Source organism: Scyliorhinus torazame, chromosome 20, assembly GCF_047496885.1.
Source record: "Scyliorhinus torazame isolate Kashiwa2021f chromosome 20, sScyTor2.1, whole genome shotgun sequence".
NCBI lineage: Eukaryota > Metazoa > Chordata > Chondrichthyes > Carcharhiniformes > Scyliorhinidae > Scyliorhinus > Scyliorhinus torazame.
In genome coordinates this window covers 8,879,153-8,901,126 of record NC_092726.1, presented here as the reverse complement: position 1 = coordinate 8,901,126, position 21,974 = coordinate 8,879,153, and the positions used below count along the sequence as shown (strand labels likewise).

General features: G+C 52.3%; 1 protein-coding gene across 1 annotated transcript in view; it reads right to left on the bottom strand.

Moving 5' to 3' along the window:
* The window catches only part of LOC140396853 (anthrax toxin receptor 1-like), a 142,347-nt gene that overhangs the window by 59,152 nt on the left and 61,221 nt on the right, over nt 1-21,974 (bottom strand). Inside the window, exons 11-14 of the mRNA XM_072485631.1 lie at nt 21,821-21,890; nt 15,632-15,710; nt 5,580-5,675; nt 1,635-1,673 (exon numbers count right to left, since the gene is read on the bottom strand). Coding sequence (XP_072341732.1) covers nt 1,635-1,673; nt 5,580-5,675; nt 15,632-15,710; nt 21,821-21,890 — 284 coding nt within the window. The remainder of the gene's footprint in view (nt 1-1,634; nt 1,674-5,579; nt 5,676-15,631; nt 15,711-21,820; nt 21,891-21,974) is intronic.

The following is a 21,974-nucleotide window of genomic DNA, read 5'->3' as shown; positions in this document are numbered from 1 at the left end:
CCCTGAAGGCGTGGAGGATTCCGCACCTTTGGGGCGGCCCGACGCCGGGGTGATTCACGCCACTCCTCGGCGCTGGGTCCCCCCGCCCCGCCAGGTAGGGGAGAATCCCGCCCTCTATGTCCACTGCCTTTTGAGGAAGAGAGTTCCAAAAACCCAAGACCCTCAGAGAGGAAAGAATTCCCCTCATCTCTGTCTTAAATTAGTGACCCCTTATTTTGAAACTGTGGCGCCTAGTTTCTCCCACAAGTGGTAACACCCTCGCCACAAAGGTAGACTGGATAGTTGGTTGCACAGCATGACGCAGTTAGGAACCCTCAAACAAAGACCACTGGGACACTTGACATTTGTTAGCCTCGACAAACGACACAGAAAAACCGGCCCAGACTGGCCCCGAACAGTTTTGAACCCAGCATTTACAGGGAGATAGCTGTCAGTCATTGGAATGCCCAGTAAGTTGAGACAGGGGATCTACATCACGAGTCACTTATTGTGACAGCAGATATCGAGGAGTCGACCATTGGAAGGCCATGGTACGCAACAAAACGGGCCAGTTGGTCAAAGCTACTTGACACCCATTGTCAGAGATTGTGAGTCTGCGTGACCAAGTGGGTCATCGAGGCGGCACGGTAGCACAGTGGTTAGCACTGTCGCTTCACAGCTCCAGGGACCTGGGTTCGATCCCCGGCTTGGGTCGCTGCCTGTGCGGAGACTGCACGCTCTCCCAGTGTCTGCGTGGGTTTCCTCCGGGCGCTCCGGTTTCCTCCCACAAGTCCCGAAAGACGTACTGTTCGGTAATTTGGACATTCTGAATTCTACCTCTGTGTACCCCAACAGGCGCCAGAGTGTGGCGACCAGGGGCTTTTCACAGTAACTTCATTGCAGTGTTAATGTAAGCCGGCTTGGGACAATAATAAGCACACACCTTCAGTCACAAAAGAACAGGGACTCAATGTATAAAAGGCAACAGAAGAACTCATGGACAGAGTGCTGATTTAGATTATCCTCGAGGTCTCGAAACATGAACTCTGTTTCTCTCTCTCCACAATGCTGCCAGACCGTCTGTGTTTATCCAGCATTTTCTGTTTTTATTACTGGATTGATTAGGACCGGGTCTCTCGGCGTTCGATTGAATGGACGATCGAAAACATTTCCCCAGTCTCCGGCAACACACCCGCCATGCCAGTAACCTGAAATTCGGCAAGAGTTCTTTATCCTTCCGCATTGAACACAAATGTTGACGTTCGACATCTTCATGGCTGGTGTGCTGCAGGAATTTCAGATGCATTGGTCTCCCATTCCCCTGAGATTGAGGGGGCCAATTTCCCAACCAATCCACAATTGGGGAATTTCCACCCCCCCCCCAAGACTGAGGGCAATCCCTCCGCCAAATCATTCTCACCCGCCCACCAAGCGTCGAACCCTCTGACGTCCCTCAGCTCACAACAATGCTTCCCCAAATTCCAATCGCAACAACACCATTCCCGAATGATTCCCACTCTTCCCGAGCCGGGTGCGGAGCCCCTCAACTGGACTCTGCGGTGGGGGTGGGGGTGGCCTTCACCCAGGTTGTGACAGTTTAAAAAGTCTGAGATACATCTGCAAATGAAACGGAAGAGGGAGAGCGCGGCACTTACGTCGTCATCCAAGGGCGGTGGTGGGGGCTCTTTGATAATCTGAAACAAGACACAAGGGGAGAGAGAGAGAGGGATAACAGAAATTACAAACACGCTGGAATGGCTGCACAGTACAAGACATTGTGTGAAGACTGGGTGTGATGTAATGCCAAGTAACTTGGGCCCCTGCTGTGCAGTGCAGGAACATAATCACGAGAATGTTTCGCACTTTCTTTCAAAGGGTCTGTCCAAATTTATGGGGCATCGCTGGTGCTGACCGATGTGTTGAATTATGCCAGCCTTTGAACATTGTGTCGTTGGGACTGAAAGGTTGGGCCCCTTGCCAGCCAGGCTTGCCACCTTCCATGTGTGCACTTTCCTGGGTGTTTACCGGCACTGAGAAAGACTGCCGCACGGAGATCTCTCACTCCACCACGGGGACTGCAGCGGGTTCAGGAGGGCGGCTCATCACCACCTTCCCAAGGGGCAATAAATGCCGACCCAGCCAGCAACATGCACACCCCACGAAAACAATACTAAATAATCCAGGCTGATTGAGAGGAGTGAATCATTTCAGAGTTATACTTTTGTGCATTTCTGTGTGCCAGTAATCATAAAATCATCTCTCTAATCTGCCTTTTGGCCTCAACTACTTTCTGTGGCAGCGAATTCCACAGATTCGCCGCTCTCTGGGTGAAGACATTTCTCCTCACCTCAGTCCCCCCCCCCCCGTATCCTCCGACTGTGGCGCCTGGTTCTGGACACCCCCACCATCGGGAACATTCTTTCTGAATCTATCCTCTCCAATCCTGTTAGAATTTTAGAGGTTTCTATGAGATCCCCTCTCAATCTTCTAAACCCCAATGAATATAATCCTCACCGACTTAATCTCTCCTCATGTGACAGTCCCGCCATCCCAGGGATCAGCCTGGTAAACCTTCGCTGCACTCCCTCCACAGCAAGAACATCCTTCCTCAGAGAAGGAGACCAAACCTGCCCACAATGTTCCAGGTGTGGCCTCACCAAGGCCCTACACAATTGCAGTAAAACATCTCTATTCCTGTACTCAGGTCCTCTCGCTATGGAGCCCAGCGTACCATTTAGCTTCTTTAATGCTGTATCTGCACGCTTACGTTCAGCGACTGATGCCCGTGGATACCAAGGTTGTTAAGTAATGGGTTAAGAGACATTGCAATTAGTTGTCTCATTTATGTTAAGTATCCATTAATTGACACTGATATGTAAAGGGGCTTCAGATGGCCTCTGTCAGGTGATGTATAGTGAGAGTTTTGTGCAAAGGCTGTTGGAAGGAAAGAAATGTGTGTTTGTGAAAAAGGAACAGAACTTTAGACTCTTCATATCACAGCATTTAGATTGTTTGGAGACTTGGGCGGAGAAATGGCAGATGGAGTTTAATCCGGACAAATGTGAGGTAATGCATTTTGTAAGGTCTAATGCAGGTAGGGAATATACAGTGAATGGTAGAACCCTCAAGAGCATTGAAAGTCAGTGAGATCTAGGTGTACAGGTCCAGAGGTCATTGAAAGGGGCAACACAAGTGGAGAAGGCATACGGCATGCTTGCCTTCATTGGCCGGGGCATTGAGGATAAGAATTGGCAAGTCATGTTGCAGCTGTATAGAACCTTAGTTAGGCACCCTTGGAGTATAGTGTTCAATTCTGGTCGCCACACTACCAGAAGGATGTGGAGGCTTTAGAGAGGGTGCAGAAGAGATTTACCAGAATGTTGCCTGGTATGGAGGGCATTAGCTATGAAGAGCGGTTGAATAAACTCGGTTTGTTCTCACTGAAACGACGGAGGTTGAGGGGCGACCTGATAGAGGTCTACAAAATTATGAGGGGCATAGACAGAGTGGATAGTCAGAGGCTTTTCCCCAGGGTAGAGAGGTCAATTACTAGGGGGCATAGGTTTAAGGTGCGAGGGGCAAGTTTAGAATAGATGTACGAGGCAAGTTTTTTACACAGAGGGTAGTGGTGCCTGGAACTCGCTACCGGAGGAGGTGGTGGAAGCAGGGACGATAGTGACGTTTAAGGGGCATCTTGACAAATACATGAATAGGATGGGAATAGAGGGATACAGACCTAGGAAGCGTAGAAGATTGTAGTTTAGTCGGGCAGCATGGTTGGCACGGGCTTGGAGGGCCGAAGGGCCTGTTCCTGTGCTGTACTTTTCTTTGTTCTTTGTTTGTTCTAGCAACTAAAATGTCTAACAAAGGTCTCGCTGAGTATCCACCTCTCTCAATTTACACCCATTGGAATAATAATCTACCTTCCTATTTTTGCTACCGAAGTGTATAACCTCACATTTATCCACATTATACTGCATCTGCCATGCATGTGCCCACTCACTCAGCCTGTCCAAATCCCACTGAAGCATCTCTGCATCCTCCTCACAGCTCACCCTCCCACCCAACTTTGTATCATCTGCGAATTTAGAGATAATACATTTAGTTCCCTCATCCAAATCATTAATATATAATGAGAACAGTTGGGATCCTAGCACAGATCCCTGCGGTACCCCACTATTCACTGCCTGCCAAATGGAAAAAGACCCATTTATTCAAACTCTTTGCTTCCTAACTGCTAACCAGCTTTCGACCCCTCTCAAAACATCACCCGTAATCCCTTGTGCTTTAAAGTTACATAATCATCTGCCATGTGAGACCTTGTCGAAAGCCTTCTGAAAGTCTAAACAAATAAGGTTCTCCCTCGTCTACTAGTTACATCTTCAAAGAATTCCGGTAGATTCATCAAGCATGGTTTTCCTTTTGTAAATCCATGCTGAATTTGTCTGATTACACCCCTGCTTTCCGAATGCTGTGCTATGAAATCCTTGATAATGGACTCTTGCAACTTCCCCACTACCGACGTTATGATCACTGGTCTATACTTCCCTTTAATCTCTCCACCTCCCTTTTTGAACAGCGGGGTTTATATTAACTAACCTCCAATCTGTAGGAACCATTGAAATGAAATGAAAAATGAAATGAAAATGATGATTGTCACGAGTAGGCTTCAATGAAGTTACTGTGAAAAGCCCCTAGTCGCCACATTCCGGCGCCTGTTCGGGGAGGCTGGTATGGGAATCGAACCGTGCTGCTGGCCTGCCTGGGTCGGCTTTAAAAGCCAGCGATTTAGCCCAGTGTGCTAAACCAGCCCCATTCCAGAATCCCTTATTTTCCAAAATTCTTTGGATGTTCAAAACCATCCAGGGTTGTGTCAGGGTCAATAAGGGGAACATAATTCCAAAGGCAGACCGTCCAATAACCCGAGGAGACAGATTTAAGGGAATTGGGAGCCTGGACAACAAGGGCGCTTTTCTCTCCACAGGACCAGCTATGATTTTGAAAGCACTACCCAAAAGGAAAATACTGTAACTTTCAAAAAGCAATTGGATATATATACTTGAAGCCCTGAGGACAGAATGGTGGGTGGAACTAATTGGTTCTTTGAAGGGGACAGCACAGATCCAGTGGCCCGAATGGTCTCCATGCGTGCTTCATATGTTTTTTGTTCTTTGAATGTAGAACTCCAGCCTATTTTGACTCTACACATCTCAGCTCGCGGTGATGTATCCCTCAGGGGTGCTGCATAGGATAAGAGTATCGTTGGCTTGGTCATCATTTATCATCCGGCCCCAATTGCCCCTCGAGAAGGTGGTGGTGAGCCACCTCCTTGAACCGCTGCAGTCCCAGTGATGTAGGTACACCCACGCTGCTGTTGGGGAGGGAGTTCCAGGATTTTGACCCAGCGACAGTGAAGGAATGGTGATATATTCCCGCGTGGCTTGGAGGGGAAGATGCAGGTGCTGGGGTTCCCCGTGTGTCTGCTGCCCTTGTCCTTCTCGGCGGTCAGCTCCGACAATTAATTGGTGTCTCATCAATGATGGGAAAACTGTGGCTGGTGTAATGAGATTGCAAAGCTCTGGATTGATCCCAGGACTTACCACAGTGCAGCACAGAGGCCAGAACCACCAGAGGAGAACCAGTGCCAGGAGCAGGAACAGGATCAGGAGTGCGATAGCCAGAATTGTCCCGTCAGACTGCAACGGAAACAGAACCGGAGAGCTCGATTAATAAATCCTGACCAGACACTGAGGACATGCCCTTGTTAACCCAACCTGCCCGTGGTGTAATCAAATGCTGAAATGTTGTCACAAATATTTCCCACCTGTGACAGGACAGTTAAAAAAAAAATTGCTTGTCAATTTAGTGAGTCTTCTGATAAACAGGTGACTAGAGATGTGGTCACCATAAAACTGCCAAGAGAGATAATTTGGTGGGAGGGAGGAAAGAAGCAGCTGATTACCATGAAGGTGTCTCTGCTTTTGAGCTGTGTGTCGCATCCACCCATTTAAAACAATTGCAGCATACTGCTATGCAGAGGGACCTGGGTGTCCTTGTGCATGAATCGCTAAAAGTTGGTTTGCAGGTGCAGCAGGTAATTGGGAAGGCAAATGGAATTTTGTCCTTTGCTAAAGGGATAGAGTTTAAAAACAGGGAGGGTATGTTGGAGCTATATAGCGTGCTGGTGAGGCCACACCTGGAACACTGTGTACAGTTTTGGTCTCCTTACGTAAGAAAGGATGTATTGGCGCTGGAGGGGATGCAGAGGAAATTCACTCGGTTGATTCTGGAGTTGAGAGGATTATCTTATGAGGAGAGACTGAGTAGACTGGGACTATACTCATTGGAATTTAGAAGAATGAGGGGGGGGGAATCTGGCAGAGATACATAAAAGTTTTGAAGGGAATAGGTTAGATAGAAGCAGGGAGGTTGTTTTCACTTACAGGTGAAACTAGAACTGGGGGGCATAGCCTCAAACATAGGGGGAGCAGATTTAGGACTGAGTTGAGGAGGAACTTCTTCACCCAAAGGGTTGTGAGTCTGTGGAATTCCCTGCGCAGTGACACGGTTGAGGCTACCTGGTTGAATGTTTTTAAGGCAAAGATAGACAGATTTTTGAGCAGTAAAGGAATTGTTGAGCGGGCGAGTAAGTGGAGCTGAGTCCACAAAAAGGTCAGCCATGATCTCATTGAATGGCGGAGCAGGCTCGAGGGGCCAGATGGCCCACTCCTGCTCCGAGCTCTTATGTTCTTCTTTCTGTTTATTTCTGTTGTTGGGGACCACGTCATTGTGGGTGCAGAGGTGCATACGTTTTCGGGTTTGGTTAAAGATTGCTGATCTATCGGGTCCACTTGTATCTGACAGCCCCACACAGGTTGGTGTCAGGCACCTGAGTTTTCACTGACTGTTTGTGTGGCCAGCCTCTCGTTTGTTTGTTTCATCTCCGCACTCTCTCTCTGGATTCCTCTTGTCTTTTTATTTTCCTGTACTTACCTGCCTGGAAAAACTGTGATAGGCTGACGGTCTCTCTCTGGGTTGCGGCCACAGGGGTCACTAACTTCAGCATTGCCCGTGTCTGCTTGCGGACAACCTTTTCCAACGTTCTGGGTCGCAACCTCATTTATTTGTGGCCCTTCTTCGGCCCAAATGACATTTTTCTCTTTATTGTTTTAATGAGTTGTCAGAGAGGTGATTTGTGCTCAGGAGGAGCCCATTCGGCTGGGCGTTCCTGTACTGGCTCTGGAGCACAGCTACCTAGTTAATCCCAATTTCCTTCAGCTCCGACTGGGCCACAAAAGGGAATTGGATGAATCCTCAGAGGAGATTTTTTTAAAGTCCAAGAATGCGGGGAGAGTGGGAGTAACTGGATTACTCTTTCAACGAGATCTGATGCGGCAAAACAGCCTCCTTCTGTGACGTATATTGTGTGATTCCATAAAGATGCAATGGCAATGAAAGTTGCCTTCACCCAATGTCTGCTCATACAAGCTTTTTTTTTAACCTTCAGGGACTGTACCAGGGGAGCAGCTTTGGGAATAGGAGCTTAGTTCCGCCCAGTCATGGGTGCACCTCCCCTTGGTTCCCCGCCAAGTCTCGAGCCACCCTGGAAATACAGTGGCCATTCCTTCACTGTCGCTGGGTCAAAATGCTGCAGCTCCCTCCCTAACAGCACGGTGGATGTACCTGCACCGCACAGACTGCAGCGGGTCCAAGAAAGCAGCTGGCCACCACCTTCTCAGGAGACAACTAGGGGTGGGCCGGGCCAGCGACGCCCCCATCCCCTGTCAATTGTCATTATTTATTTTAAAGCCCCCAATTGAAACTCCGGAGGCTGGTCTGGACGGGGTGAGGGGACAAGTGGCTGATCCAGGGCTCCAGCTTTTCCAGCGCACAAAAAGAAATTTGGATGGGAAGGAAAGGGTTCAAGTCTTGAGTTGGAAAGCTGCGCAGTGACATCCTTGTGGTTTCTGTGGGGGTCTGAAGAATGGATTTGTTGGCAGACTTCGAGGCAGGAAGTTTGCACATGCATGTCGAGGTTGAAACATTTGGGCTGACAGACCGTGGTCAAATGAAAGGACCGGCATCGTCCCTGCCGGTTGAAAAAGCCACCGAAGGAACCTTTTCTCTTGAATTCCATGATTCTGGTCTTCCAGAACCACGGCAAACAGATCGGAAAAGATCAGAGCTGTGGCAGGGCTCCAGGGCTTGTGTTGCAAAGCAGTATCGCTGGCCAAGTGTTGTGGGGGTAACCTAAGGTCTGCGGCAAAGCGAGTGAAGAGACTGCAGATCTTTCAGAATGAAAACTTTCCTCCTTTGTGTTGGTCAACGAGTTTGGTCTTTGTCCTTGCTGCTCCGGCTTCTTGGGAAAGGGATAGCCGCTACCAAGAGGAACTTTTCAATAATACAGGGAGGATTTTTTTTTCTCATCTCTGTGGGGATATTGGCAGAAGTTATCATCGGGTTACTGTCCAGCCGCCAACTTTCGAAACGGAAGTGGGAATAACTCACAGCATCAGAGAGTTTGAGAGTTTCATAATCACCATGTTGTTAAAGCGAAAGACAAAACAGTTACGCGGGAGCCAGCGGCAGTAAGTGGGCCTGGAGGACTGGTGGTCGGGCACAATGGGAACCTGGACATGTGTCGCCCTCACCCCAACCCCACCCACCCCTGCCCCCCTCAAAACCGGCGGTGAGCGACCACCCCACCCAATACAGGCGGAGGACGTGTGAGAAAAATCAAATGAGGTGAGTTGTTGACTCTCATCCCATTCCCATATGCCGGGGGTGAGCAGGATCATTTTGAGACCTCTGGGAATGGTGGTCACCAACTACCTTTATGCGAGTGGTCCCAGTCCCAGGTGAGAGTCCCGTGCTCAGGGTTTACAAGCCGTGGCCAGCAGTGGAACCAGCTAAGTTTCAGTGGCAATGGCAGAAGAGTTAGAAACTTGTGGGGCTATAGATGCTCACAGTCGGAGGATCCTGGGTGGTTCCATTCAGCACACTTGAGGAAGGCAACACCGCACCCGTCCATCTTCAATTCAAGTCATAGTGCTCACTGTAGTTGGAAATGGGATGCTCTTGTGAAGAGGAAAGAGCACAGAACTTGTGAAGAGGAAAAAGCACAGAACTTGTGAAGAGGAAAGAGCACGGAACTTGTGAAGAGGAAAGAGCACAGAACTATGAGGCATGGAGTAATCAGCAGAGGACCTGCCCTTGAGTAAATAACCACCATTACCATTCCCATCACTGAATCCCCCACTCCCAACAACCTGGGGGTTACCATCACCAGAAACTGAACTGGACTAGCCATATAAATGCTGTGGCTGCCAGGGCTGGGAATCCTGCAGCGAGTAACTCACTTCCTGACCCCCCACCAAAGCCTGTCTACAAGGCACAAGTCAGGAGTGTGATGGAATACTGTCCACTTGCCTGGATGAGTGCAGCTCCAACAACACTCAAGAAGCTCAACACCATCCAGGACAAAGCAGCCCCGCTGATTGCTCCCCCTTCCACAAACGTTCACTCCCTCCCCCACCGACGCACAGTGACAGCCGTGTGCACCATCTACAAGACGCACTGCAGGAACTCGCCAAGGCTCCTTAGACAACACCCTCCAAACCCCCAACCTCTACACCGAGGACAAAGGCAGCAGGCCCCACCACCTGGAGGTTCCCCGCCGAGCCCCTCACCATCCCGACTTGGAAATATATCGGCCGTTCCTTCACTGTCGCTGGGGCAACATCCTGGAACTCCCTCCCTAACAGCTTTGAGAAGTTGAGCATGACTATCATGCTCTGAGCTCCTCAGCTGGAGGTGGGTGAGGGGGGTGGGGGCGGAGAGAGAGAGAGCGAGAGAGAAGAGGGGCAGTAACAGCCATGGTGGGTGAACAGTAACCCTGTCACCTCTGTGGAAATGCAGACTGGACAAACTCTGCAGAAATCATTAACTATCTGTCTCTCAAACGGATGTCCGCCCAATATTTAGTCTTCTTTCCCCCAGTTTGATTTCCCGCAGGTGCAGGTTTTCTTTGGGTTGTTTGTTTAAGTTCTCATTTATTTTTGTTGGCAGTCCTCTGAAAAGGGTTAGGTTCATTTTTTTTCCTCTTGGTGACCGGTTCTGGTTGCTTCCTGAATGAAAGCTGGTGGGTTAAAAAGCAACTTTACCTCCGCCCAAAATTGTAATATCAATTTGGAGTAGCCAATTATTTTTTTCCAATTAAGGGGCAATTTAGCGTGGCCAATCCACCTACCCTGCACATCTTTGGGTTGTGGGTGGGGGTGAGCCCCACGCAGACACGGGGAGAATGTGCAAACAACACATGGACGATGACCCGGATCCTCGGCGGCGTGAGGCAGTAGTGCTAACCACCGTGCCGCCCCCGCCCCCGGTCTTCCCTCCAGAATAAAACCCGTCGACGGACGCGTCCCGAGGCGCTACGCTTGAGGACTCCGAGCTGGAAATCTGACAGGATGGGCCAGTGATGGTAAACGAAGGCCGCTTGCGGTGGGCCACGCGGCAGAGGCTGAGTCCGCCACCCCCCCCCACCCACCCCCCTCCGATGAAGCCGACGCGGCAACGGAAAAACACGTCCAGCCCGGTTACAGTGAAGCAGGGTTTCGTTGAGGTGAATAGACAGAACGAGGTCTGGAGTCGGACCTGAGCCTTTTTGAGGAGGCCCATGCCATTTTTAAATGACCCTCCCCGAGAACATAGAACATACAGTGCGGAAGGAGGCCATTCGGCCCATCGGGTCTGCACCGACCCACTTAAGCCCTCACTTCCACCCTATCCCCGTAACCCAATAACCCCTCCTAACCTTTTTTTGGTCACTACGGGCAATTTATCATGGCCAATCCACCTAACCTGCACGTCTTTGGACTGTGGGAGGAAACCCACGCAGACACGGGGAGAACGTGCAGACTCCGCACAGACAGTGACCCAGCGGGGAACCCTGGCGCTGTGAAGCCGCAGTGCTATCCACTTGTGCTACAGGGCTGCCCTGCTCGGAGTAAAGGAGCCTCCGCACCCCCCCCCCCCCCTCCGTTTGGCAGGCCTTTGAGCCAAACATATTAAATCACGCACACGAGTTACTCACTCGGGTACAGTCACAATGTTTCTGTTTCACAGCAGATGTCATGTGACTTCTGGGTCCCCCGTCACGGCGGAGATTTAAGCAGGAGATTTAGAATGGAAACACATGTGATTTCAATCAGAAACGATGGTAAGGCAGGAGAGATAGCGAGAGAGGGGCCTGCAGCTCAGGCTTCCAGCTGGGGACGTGTAATGTAGCTGCCGTCAGGCGGAGCAGCTGACTGTAATTGAAAACAGGCATGCGACTTCCGCCTGCATTGAAATAATATTCACTCCCAGCGTGGCGACACGGGAAGGTTGGGAAGGAGAAATGAAAACTCCAAATGAGCAGCGGGTCAGTCAGCACCTGAAGGCCGGGCAGGTTCGCAGTCCAGATGTCCGAACCCGGTGCCGTTTGGGAAGGGAATCCAGCTATGTAATGCCAACATTTGCAGTCCCCCCCCCCCCCCCCCCACACTGGTTACCTTGTTGCTGGATCCATTTCCTCCCACAGACACTCCGTCCTGGATAGTCAGAGGTTTTTTCCCCAGGGTAGAGGGGTCAATTACTAGGGGGCAAAGGTTTAAGGTGTGAGGGGCAAGGTTTAGAGTAGATGTACGAGGCAAGTTTTTTACGCAGGGTAGTGGGTGCCTGGAACTCGCTACCGGAGGAGGTGGTGGAAGCAGGGACGATAGTGACATTTACGGGGCATCTTGACAAATACGTGAATAGGATGGGAATAGAGGGATACGGACCCCGGAAGTGTAGAAGATTGTAGTTTAGTCGGGCAGCATGGTCGGCACGGGCTTGGAGGGCCGAAGGGCCTGTTCCTGTGCTGAACGTTTCTTTGTTCTTTGTTCTGTCATTACCACCCCCCCCCCCCCCCCCCCCCGCCTCCCCCGTTTAATCCCCCTCAGAAAGCTGGAAGTGAAACCCCCCTCGAGGAGCAGTCCGCTCCCCATCACGAAGAATGACTTCCCACAGCATCCGGCAACTGGGCACCACCCCCGCCCGATCAGAATTTAATCGTTCCTCTCTGTGCAGGACCTCAATCCTTTTCCAAAACATGGCACAGAGTTACCTGGAAGGCACTGCGCACAACCAGGCCGCCTGTGGCCACCTCTTCCCACCCTCCTCGCTTCGAGGGCCATCAGTCGAATCGTTCTATTCCTTTCTGCTCCATGTTTTTATCAGGGTTCCCCCGACTGTACCTGTGCTCTCCTCACCTCAAGCGAGTTCCACACCGGTTTATTTGATCTGAATGTGCAGTGGAATCTCCCATGGCTGGTGGCTGAGGAAAACTGGTGGCTATCTGAACACATCAGATCCCTGGCTCAACCTTTTTGCCCTCGCCTCCTCTCCTGCGTGGTCCCTTTAAGATTGCTACTCAAGGGACATCTTAAAGGGACTGTTGCCTGTGCCCCTGTGTGAAACATTCCCAATGCACAGCTCGAAGTTTCCTCAAAACGTACATTTTCCAACATGCCTCTGGTCACCTCCCCTGTCACTCTTCGAAAACCAAGACTTTGTCAACTTTGGAAGCGTCTGAGAGCTCAGCAAAAATCCCAAAACAAATGAAACGGAGGATTGAATCCTGGCTGTGAGTGAAACTTGGGAAAAGCCTCATGCGAAGGGCTTTGCGGCAGTGCCTCAGTCATCCTTTGTCCTGGCTGTGTGGCTAACAGGAGGTTGAGCTGTGTTTTCTCACAAGCCCCGGGGATCGTACTGTGTTAATGCCGAGCTACACTTGAAGAATACTCAGCTTCACGCACGGAATTATCTCTTTTCCTCTTCTGCACACCCGGCTATTTTTAGACCAAATTGCACAAAATCTCGTTTGGCAGATAAACTGTTCAATCTGCTGTTTACCAAAACACACTGTTCTGGACGATGGCTAATAACTCACAGTCACTTCTATTCGAGCTTAGTGTGGAGGCATAACGGGGGCGGGGTGGAAATGGATCCTGTTGTTTTTTTCGAGGAGACGGTATCTTGCGGCAGCATTTCTGAGAATTGGGTGGGAGGGGGGGGGGGGGGGGGGGAACGGCTGTCCAGGGGGTAGGACGTCCCCACACAGGGGATGGTTGGAACACACACAGTCAATGGATGTATTGTTGATCAGCTGACCGAATGAATTATTGCTCCTTCGGCAGAAGAAGGGATCTTTCGAAAACAAAAAAATCCTGCTCATCGACCCATTGCTTTGAGCAGATTGCACGTCCACATCTGGTTAGGGCACCTTCGTGCTGACCAGCTGCACTGCCTTTTTCAGGGAGCTGGGTTGAATCGTCGAGCCCCGTGCCACTCTGAAAGCCAGGGGTGGCGAGGGGGCTTACCGAGCGGGAGGTGGCACTGACTGGATGAAAACGTGCACGCATAGAGATCAGCACTTTCCACGGTCACCTCTGTCACGGGGCAGGAGGGGGTGGTCCCTGCAGAGGGAGGGCGCTTGAGCCTTACCATGACCGGTGAGCAGCACAGGGGATGAAGTGCATCTTCACCCCTGGGGACATGGGGCGGGATTCTCCAATCCCGCGGCAGAGTGTCCACGCCGTGGTAAACGCTGTTGCGTTTTACGATGCTGTGAATGGGCCGCTCCCACGACTAATTCTGGCCCCTACAGAGGCCAGCACAGCACTGGAGCGGTTCGCGCCGCTCCAGCTGCAGATCCCGGCGCGAACTGTGCGCCGCGGGATCCGCGCATGCGTAGTTGCGCCGGCGTCAACGAGGACATGCGCAGTGGCCTCCTTCAACGCTCCGGCCCCGATGCAACATGGCGCAGGGTTACAGGGGCCGGCGCATTGGAAAGGAGGCCCCCAGCCACAGAGGCCGTCCCGCCGATCGGTGGGTCCCTATCGCGGGCCAGGCTACATCGGAGGCCCCCTCCGGGGTCGGAACCCCCCCTCCCCCCCCCAAAGGCCACCACCCGACCCTTACACGCCGAGGTCCGGCCGGTCCAGAGCAGGTTAGAACGGCGCCGGCGGGAATCGGCTCTTTCCTTACGACTGCTCGACCCAATCGGGCTGAAGAATCGACGGGCCGGCCACGTAGAGCGGCCCTCGACCGGCGCCGCGCCAACCACACTGGCGCCAATGGCGCCGATTCTCCGCACGTGCCGGCTTCCGGGCGGCGTGGCCCGTTCGCGGGGATTCTCCGCCCGGTCCAGGGCTGGGAGAACCCCGCCCATGGTTTCAATCTGCTACGTTCCCTTTGGAGTATTTGATTTCGTTGCCGTGCCCCTCTGAACGGTTGTTAATCCGTTAATTTGGTCATTTGCTTTCTCGAAAGAGGATAAAGCCAGAGGGACACAGCCGGGGGGGGTTGTGGAGTTAGGAGCTGTACGCTTGCAATGCCTCACTCTGCAAGTAAATCGAAAACTCAGTCAAGATTGACTTCCGCTCTCCTCCTTCATCAACTGTCTGGAAGATGCTAGGGGGACCGGGATACTCTACTCTCTGGGATTACGGTGGGCACCATCATTGCTGTACTTTGAGCAGAGTCGCTCTGCCTCCCCAACCCACTGGAGAGATTTCCGAACTTAAGGCTGTTGCCAGTTGAATCCATCTTGGGAGAGAAGCCCTGAGCGAGCTGAATGTCAATCCATGCAGAGGTAAGGGAATTGAGAAACGCCCTGCCCAGCCTGGAGACAGGCCCTCGTGATCTGGTCGCCATGGGGACAGAAACCTAAAACCAAACCTTCGGAAAATCAAGCGACGGTTTTCCCACCTTGATACGGAGATAGGGATAGCTTCTATCGGGAGACAGAAACAGAGAGAGTGAGAGAGAGACAAAAGTAGCTATTGCTGTGAAGAACAAGGCAAATGATTAATGGGGTTTTGGAGGGGGGTGGTGGAAACGGGAGCTAGAAATTTGGTTTTCAGTTGGTGACAGCAGAAACTTGCACTCCAGCCACCAGGAAGGGTCGGCATTTATGCCAGAGGCCAGCGTGAACAGATTTGCAGCCTGAGAATGGAATGCAGATGAAGACCGGACTGACCACCCGTCTGACCACCTGCTCCCCCAGTGGGAAACCCATGCCTGTCTAGAGCACGTCTAGACCAATGTGGCACGTACGTTGGTCCAGACATGCTCTGGACCGGGGCAACTTGTGAAGAACTGAAGGGCAGATCGGGTGGGGGTGCGGGGGGCCGTAGTGACTAGGCCCTGGAACACCACTCACGGCAGTGGGCAGGTAGATATTCTCTGTGCGGCAGCATCCAAGATGTGGTTGTCCCCTGGCCCAGAGCAGCTTCCAGGGATCTTTCAGCAGCAGCTTGTTCCAGGAAGATGAGTCTTCAGGCTGCAGAAGGTACTGTTGGATGGCGAGGATCTGAGCTGGGATGGGGAGGAGAGGGATGAAGAAGTGGGGCGGTTGCAGAGGTTTGGGGTGGGGGGGGAAGGGGGAAGGTTGGTGGCTGTTGGGGAAATAGGGAGATGTTGCCGGGTCATGGAATGGACAACACGGTATAGGGTGCAGCTGAATGGCCTTTGCCTGCTTCTGAAGGCCACGACATTGATACATGGAAGGACGAGATAGATCCCGTCATTTATACCCTGGAAGAAGTCTATCGTCGGTACTCACGCAGCGCACTGTCGTGATGGTGACGAAACTGGAGATGAAGCTCAGCCCCTCATTCATGCTGACCTGCAAGAAGACCGCTCTGCAAGGAGAAACATTTTAAAATTAAGCTCTCGACGCGGGCCAAGAAGACAAAAAAGCCAAATGAATTAAGAAAGCTCTCGGATTCACACATCTTCAGAGCTCCCAAAGCATTTAATGTACAATGAATTGATCTGAAGTGAAGTTACTGTCGTTTTGTAACGAAATGAGGTTGGGTGTAAAACAATCTTTAATTGCATTGGAAATTAAGAAGGGGAGCTGCTATATCAGGGGCAGTCTCGGCCTGCAATTTGATAATGAACGATAACACATTGCTGAATGACTAGTTCTCAGTAGACGTCTCATCGGGTCATCCCACAGGGCAATATTCTAGCTTTAGGCTCAGCACAGAGCAATTTAAGAATCGTTTTCTTGCTGTTGACTCCAACAAATCATGCTGACACAGGCATTGTGGAAAAGCTGTGTTGAGATCCCTGTCAAGCTCTGAGCACTAACTCTGGCAGAACAAGCCGACAAGACTCATGGATTTCCCACAGAGCAGGAGGAGGCCATTCTGCCCATCGGGCTTGCACCGACCCTCCGTAGGCGCGCCCCAACCAGGCCCCCCAGACCTATTCCCGTGACCCCCACCTGACCTTTTTTCTTTTGGACACTATGGGGCAATTTAGCGTGGCCAATCCACCTCACCTGCACATCTGCGGGAGGAAACCGGAGCGCCCGGAGGAAACCCACGCAGACACGGGGAGAAGGTGCAAACTCCACACAGACAGTCAACCCAAGGCCGGAATTGAACCTGGGACCCTCGTGCTGTGAGGCAGCAGTGCTAACCACTGTGGCACCCCAGAACACTCTGCTATCAAACAGCAAGATGTGGATCTGAGGGAACATCCCGGTGATATCGCCCTCAGACCTGTCACCAGCGTGCCCCCTGTAAGTCCCTTAATCCATCCGGGAAGCATGGAATAAAATCAGGAGTGAGAAGACAATGCTAAAGCTTTTATCCTCATTCTTCAAGACAGTTGGATATCTGGTTCCGTTCCTGCGACTCCACATTCAGCCAGACTCCGAGGTCAGTGTGTAACTGGACTCCTTCTCTCCCGGTTTATCTCCCCGCACTGATTCTGACTTGGCCGCTTGCTCGATGTCCCTCAATCCGCGGACTAGAGCCCAGAAGGGCCGCAGGCTTCCGCCAGGGGGTCTTCCTCGAATTGGGCACTGGCACCATTCAACCTGCGGACACCCGGGAGCGGCTGAATGTCCCGCTTGGCACTGCGATCGGGGGTGCGATCGGGAGCGCGATCGGGAGCGCAATGGGGAGCGCGATCGGGAGCGCGATCGGGAGTGTGACCCAGAGTTTGATCCAAAGTGTAATCGTGGGTGCAACCCGGGGACTTCCAGTGACGGTGATGTGCCGAGCGGAGGCACGTCCGGTGGCTCTCCTCCGAACCAGGGCAAAAGAAAATTTACTTTTTGTTGAATTTTGTCCAAATTGCAAAGGAAGAAAATCCCTCAACAGCGAAAGGAGGTCAATGAAGGAAATATGCCAGCGAACGGGGGCTCGAGGGGCCGGAGAGACGGCACAAGCGGCGGAAAGAGCCGCGACCAGCAGGCGGACGAGACGGCCGACCCACGAGGCGAAGGGGCCCCGGCCACGCAAGAGCGAGGATGGTCAGCGACCCGAGCAGCAGCCCCCCCACCCTCCCTCGCCCTCCTCCGCTCACCACCTGGAGACGGATGGGAGAGCTCCCCGATGAAGGAGCTGGCCGCCATGAAGGAGGCGAACAGCTTGGCGATGGCAGAGGCGATGGTCACCATGCAGAAGGCCATCGACTGGCTAGGGAACAAAGTGGCGACTCAGGAGAGGGCGATCCTCGACATGGAAACGGCCTCGACGGACCAGAGCGACAGAATCGTCGCCCTGGAGGCAGACGTCAAGAGGCTGGTGGCGGTCCAGGAGAACTCGAGGGGGAAAGTCGAGGACCAGGAGAACAGGTCCTGAGGACAAAATATCAGGATCGTGGGACCAAAGGCCCGACGGACCACGTCGCCCAAATGCTGGGCAACTTAGTCGAGAGAGACAGCTACCCCAAACCCCCAGAGCTCGACAGAGCACACAGGTCGCTTAGTCTGAAACCCAAGGCCGGAGAGCAGCAGAGGGCGATGGTCACAACGCTCCCCGATATGAGGACCGAGAGAGGATCCTGCGGTGGGCACGGCAGACTAAAGCGAGCACCTGGGAAGACAGAAAATCAGAATCTACCAGGACAGCGGGGCAGATCTGGAAAACGGCAGGGCCGAGTTTAACCAGGCGAAATCGGCCCTGTGCAAGAACGGCGTACGTTTCGGAATGCTGTTCCCAGCCAGGCACTGGGTCACGCACCAAAATAAAGAACACCACCTTAACTCCTCGGAGGAAGCGAAGTGAATGAGTTTGTCAGAACCAAAGGCCGGGACAAGGGACAGGCACGCCAATGATGAGAGTTGTACAGGGAAATACTCTGGAAGAGCAAAAGACTCATTGGACAGTGAGCGTGTTTGCGCGGGACTGTGCTGCCTCATTCCGATCTTAAAGAGAAGATTGGGTCTTAGAAAGGAGCGGGGACTGGGGAAGGCAGCTGAGGGTTTGAACAGGGCGAACCAACAGTTAGTGGGCATAAGGAAGGGGCTAGATTAGCCCAGGGAGGAGGGCCACCCCACACCAGCAGAAATAGCTGGGAGCTGCTGGTTGGGGGGGTGGGGGGGAAGGAACACAAAGGGGACAAAGCAGGAAAAATGAGTTGGGTGTCGTACCAGCTTCGGCGAGGGAGGAACCGGCTGATGAAACAAGACGGCGCCGCAAGCAGCCACATTGGAGGGTCCCAAACAGAGGGCGACCCAGGAGTGCAGGGGCGCACCCGCATACTGTTTACGCAGTTGGCGGCCATGTTGGGTGCCCCCTGGACAAAGGGAAACCCCAGAGCTTAGGGGCCCGACCTCCTGGTGTGAATGGACGGCCCCTAACACCCACCAGGTAAGTACGGTTGATCCTGCAGTGGCAGGATTACCCCCCCCCCCCCCCAAACCAGGATTATCACCTGGAATGTCAGGAGACTTAACAGCCCAGTGAAAAGAGTCTTCACCCACCTGAGAAGCCTGGAGGCCGACAGAGTCTACCTGCAGGAAACACCCCTGAGGGAGAAGGACCGACTGCGGGTAAGAAAGGGCTGGGTGGGACAGACCATTCATGCCAATGGTGGACCCTTGGCGGTTCCTGCACCCTGCTGAGAGGGAATTATCATTCTTTTTGCCGGTCCACAAAGCATACTCGAGAATAGACGTCTTTGCAGCGGGGAAACCAGTGCTTCCAGGAATCGTAAGAGTGGAATACTCCACGATAGTTATCTCCGAGCACGCTCCACATTACATGGATGTGAGGTTGGCGACGGGCCCTGCCGAGCATCCCACGTGGAGGTTAGGCACGGATGTGGAGGTTAGGCACGGACCCGCTGGCCGATAAGGTCTTCTGCCAAAAAAATATCAGAAGCCATAGGCGATTACGTTACAAATAACCGGAAGAATCACCTTCCACGTTCTGGGAGACATTGAAGGCGGTGATTAGGGGAGAGATTATAGCCTACAAGGCACAAAGAGACAGGGAAAAGGGGGTGGCCAGGCAACAAGGAGAGTTTCAGAGGCATCATCAGAGTTTATCCTTCAGGGTGGAGGACATTCACAAGCAGCAGGTCAATGGGGAAGGGCTTGGGAAACATTTCTTGCAATGAGTCCTCAGAAGAGATGTTTCTTTCTTATTGACCGACTAGCTCCCTGGAAACGGACAACCTTTCTCATCTGCCAGGTGAATAGGAAAGAAAATGGCTGGCAGCTCTTGTCCAACCCTTCAATTGAGCAGTCCGATCTGTTTGGGTAGATAACAAACACATTTGTATAAAGCAGATTATGAAATACTTGAGTGAGGCAGTACTCCATCAGTCATTTCTTCAGTTTGGACTTCAGCTGCTGTCACGGAGCCAGCACTCCAGGCTTTAAAGATCAGCTTTGGCCTCAATACAATGGAAATGACGGGGAAGGTTAATCCCGGCCAAGTCATAACCTCGAAACACACATCTGCCGGTCAGACTCAGGCCCAAGAAAGAAACTCGCTCTCTCAGAACACGCATCCTGGAGAGGAGGAGGAAGAGAGCGCGCCCCCCCCCCACCCCCCCCGCCACTCCCCACCCCCAGAGTGCCGTCTGTTCAGTCTTTCCTGGTCGCTAATTGTGATGTGATGTTCCCGGTCTCGAGGGAGGGAGTGCTGCTGCACACCTACTGGCTGATGCGTTGAATCAGGCTCCCCCACCCTCCTGCTCAAGTAGACGTGGAAGACCCCATGGCACTCGGCTGAAGAGCAGGGGGAGTCGTCCCGCCGCCCCCCCCCGCGTGTCCCGGCCAACATCCGGAAAGACGATCTGATCGCTGCCTCTGGTGGTTGGTTGTGCGCTAACAAATTAGCTGCCCCATTGTGAGCGATATCATAGCTCCTGGAATACAAAGGACAGCGGCAACATGGATGCAAGATGAGCTGAGTGATAGGGAACAGAGGTTGGTGGACGTTTATCTGGGCAGCAGGAAGGTTTGTCATGCAGTTCCCCAGGCCGGCAATCCGGCTTGTCCTGATATAGATGTGAAAGACCTTGGTGTCCATGGGGATAATTTCAAACTGTTGGCAGATGCTACAACACTTGGAAGCGTCACAAACTGTGAGGAGAACTTCGAAAGGGCACAGGCAGGTTTGTGGAGTGGGTGGACAGCTGGCAAATGACTTTCGACGCAGCGGAATGGGAAATGATTCATTTTTGGAGGAAGAAGGTGAGGAGATGATATAAAATGAAGGGTGCAATTCTAAAAGGGGAGGGCAGGAGCAGAGGGACCTAGGTATACATGTGCATTAGTCATCGAGGATGGCAGGTCAGGTTGGGAGACTGGTTAATTGTGCACACATTGTCCCAGGATTTACTCAGAGGGGCACAGAGTACAACAGGTTCCACATCCTTGCAACCACTCTTGGGAATCTTTTCCGCTCCCTCTCCAATGCCTTCTGGCACCCAGAACTGGACACAGTGCTCCAGCTGAGGTCTCACTCCTGTGTCTTACACAAGTTCAACTTCAGCTCCTTGCGCTTTTCTTTCAAAGGCACCAAGGAATGGCCAGGAAATTCTGGCTGAACGTGGATCAGATATTTCCGATCTGTGTCCCTCCCGTTCTCGATCCCTTCACGAGTGGGGACACTTTCTCCCGATCGACTCTGTCCAGACCCCTCGTGGTTGAGAACACCTCCATCAAATCTCCTCTCCACCTTCTTTTCACTGAGGAAAACAAGTCTTAACTTCTCCAATCTATCTTCGTAAGACACTTGAGGAAGACACGTGTTTGACTCGTCTGGGCCATTGTGTCTACGTCTGGGCACCAGACATTAGAGAGGGCGCAGAAAAGATTCACGAGGATGGTTTCAGGGACGAGGGACTTCAATCCGGAAGTTCGATTGGAGATGTTAAAATTGTTCCTTGGAGAAGTGAAGGCTGAGAGGAGATTGGATGGAGGTGTTCAAAGTCATGAGCAGTGAAGACGGGGAGCAGAGGGGGAGAATGGGTATGCCTGTTCACGGGTGGGATCACTCATTGAGGATAATCGGCAAAAGAAGCACAAAGTGATCCGAGCGGAATCTTTCCCAAGGCAGCGAGTGGCTGGGGTCTGGAATGCACTGCCTGAGAGCGTGGCGGAGGCAGGTCCAATCGAGGTGGCTGGAAGAGAATTCTGCGGGGGGTTACAGGAAGAAGGTGGGAGAGTAGCACGGGAGAGCAGGTGCAGACGTGATGGGCCGAATGGTCTCCTTCTGCATTGCAACAATCCTGTCCTGACAACCGTGACTATAATCCAGAAGTACTTCACTGACTGTGAAGATGCCCTGGTGGTCATGATAGGTGCTGTTTCAATGCAAAGTCTCCCTTTTGCTTCGAGCTGATCGGAACAGTACCTTACCTCGAGATGCAGCGGGTCAGAGGACCTGATTATGGTCTGTCTGACCACTGGCATTCCAAGGTGCCAAGAATTCTGAGCAGCGACCAAAACATTTTGGGGGTGGGGTGAGGTGAGGGAGCACAAATCCCAATGTACCTGTCAACCTCTTCCAGCACCGGTGCGGGGCAGAGCAGGTAGGTGTCTTCTACCACCAAAGGCGTCTGAACTGGAAGAGATAGAAAAAAATGCCATTGAGTCCCTGTGGGGGAGGCCAGACCATTTCACAAATTCACACACACACACAAACGTT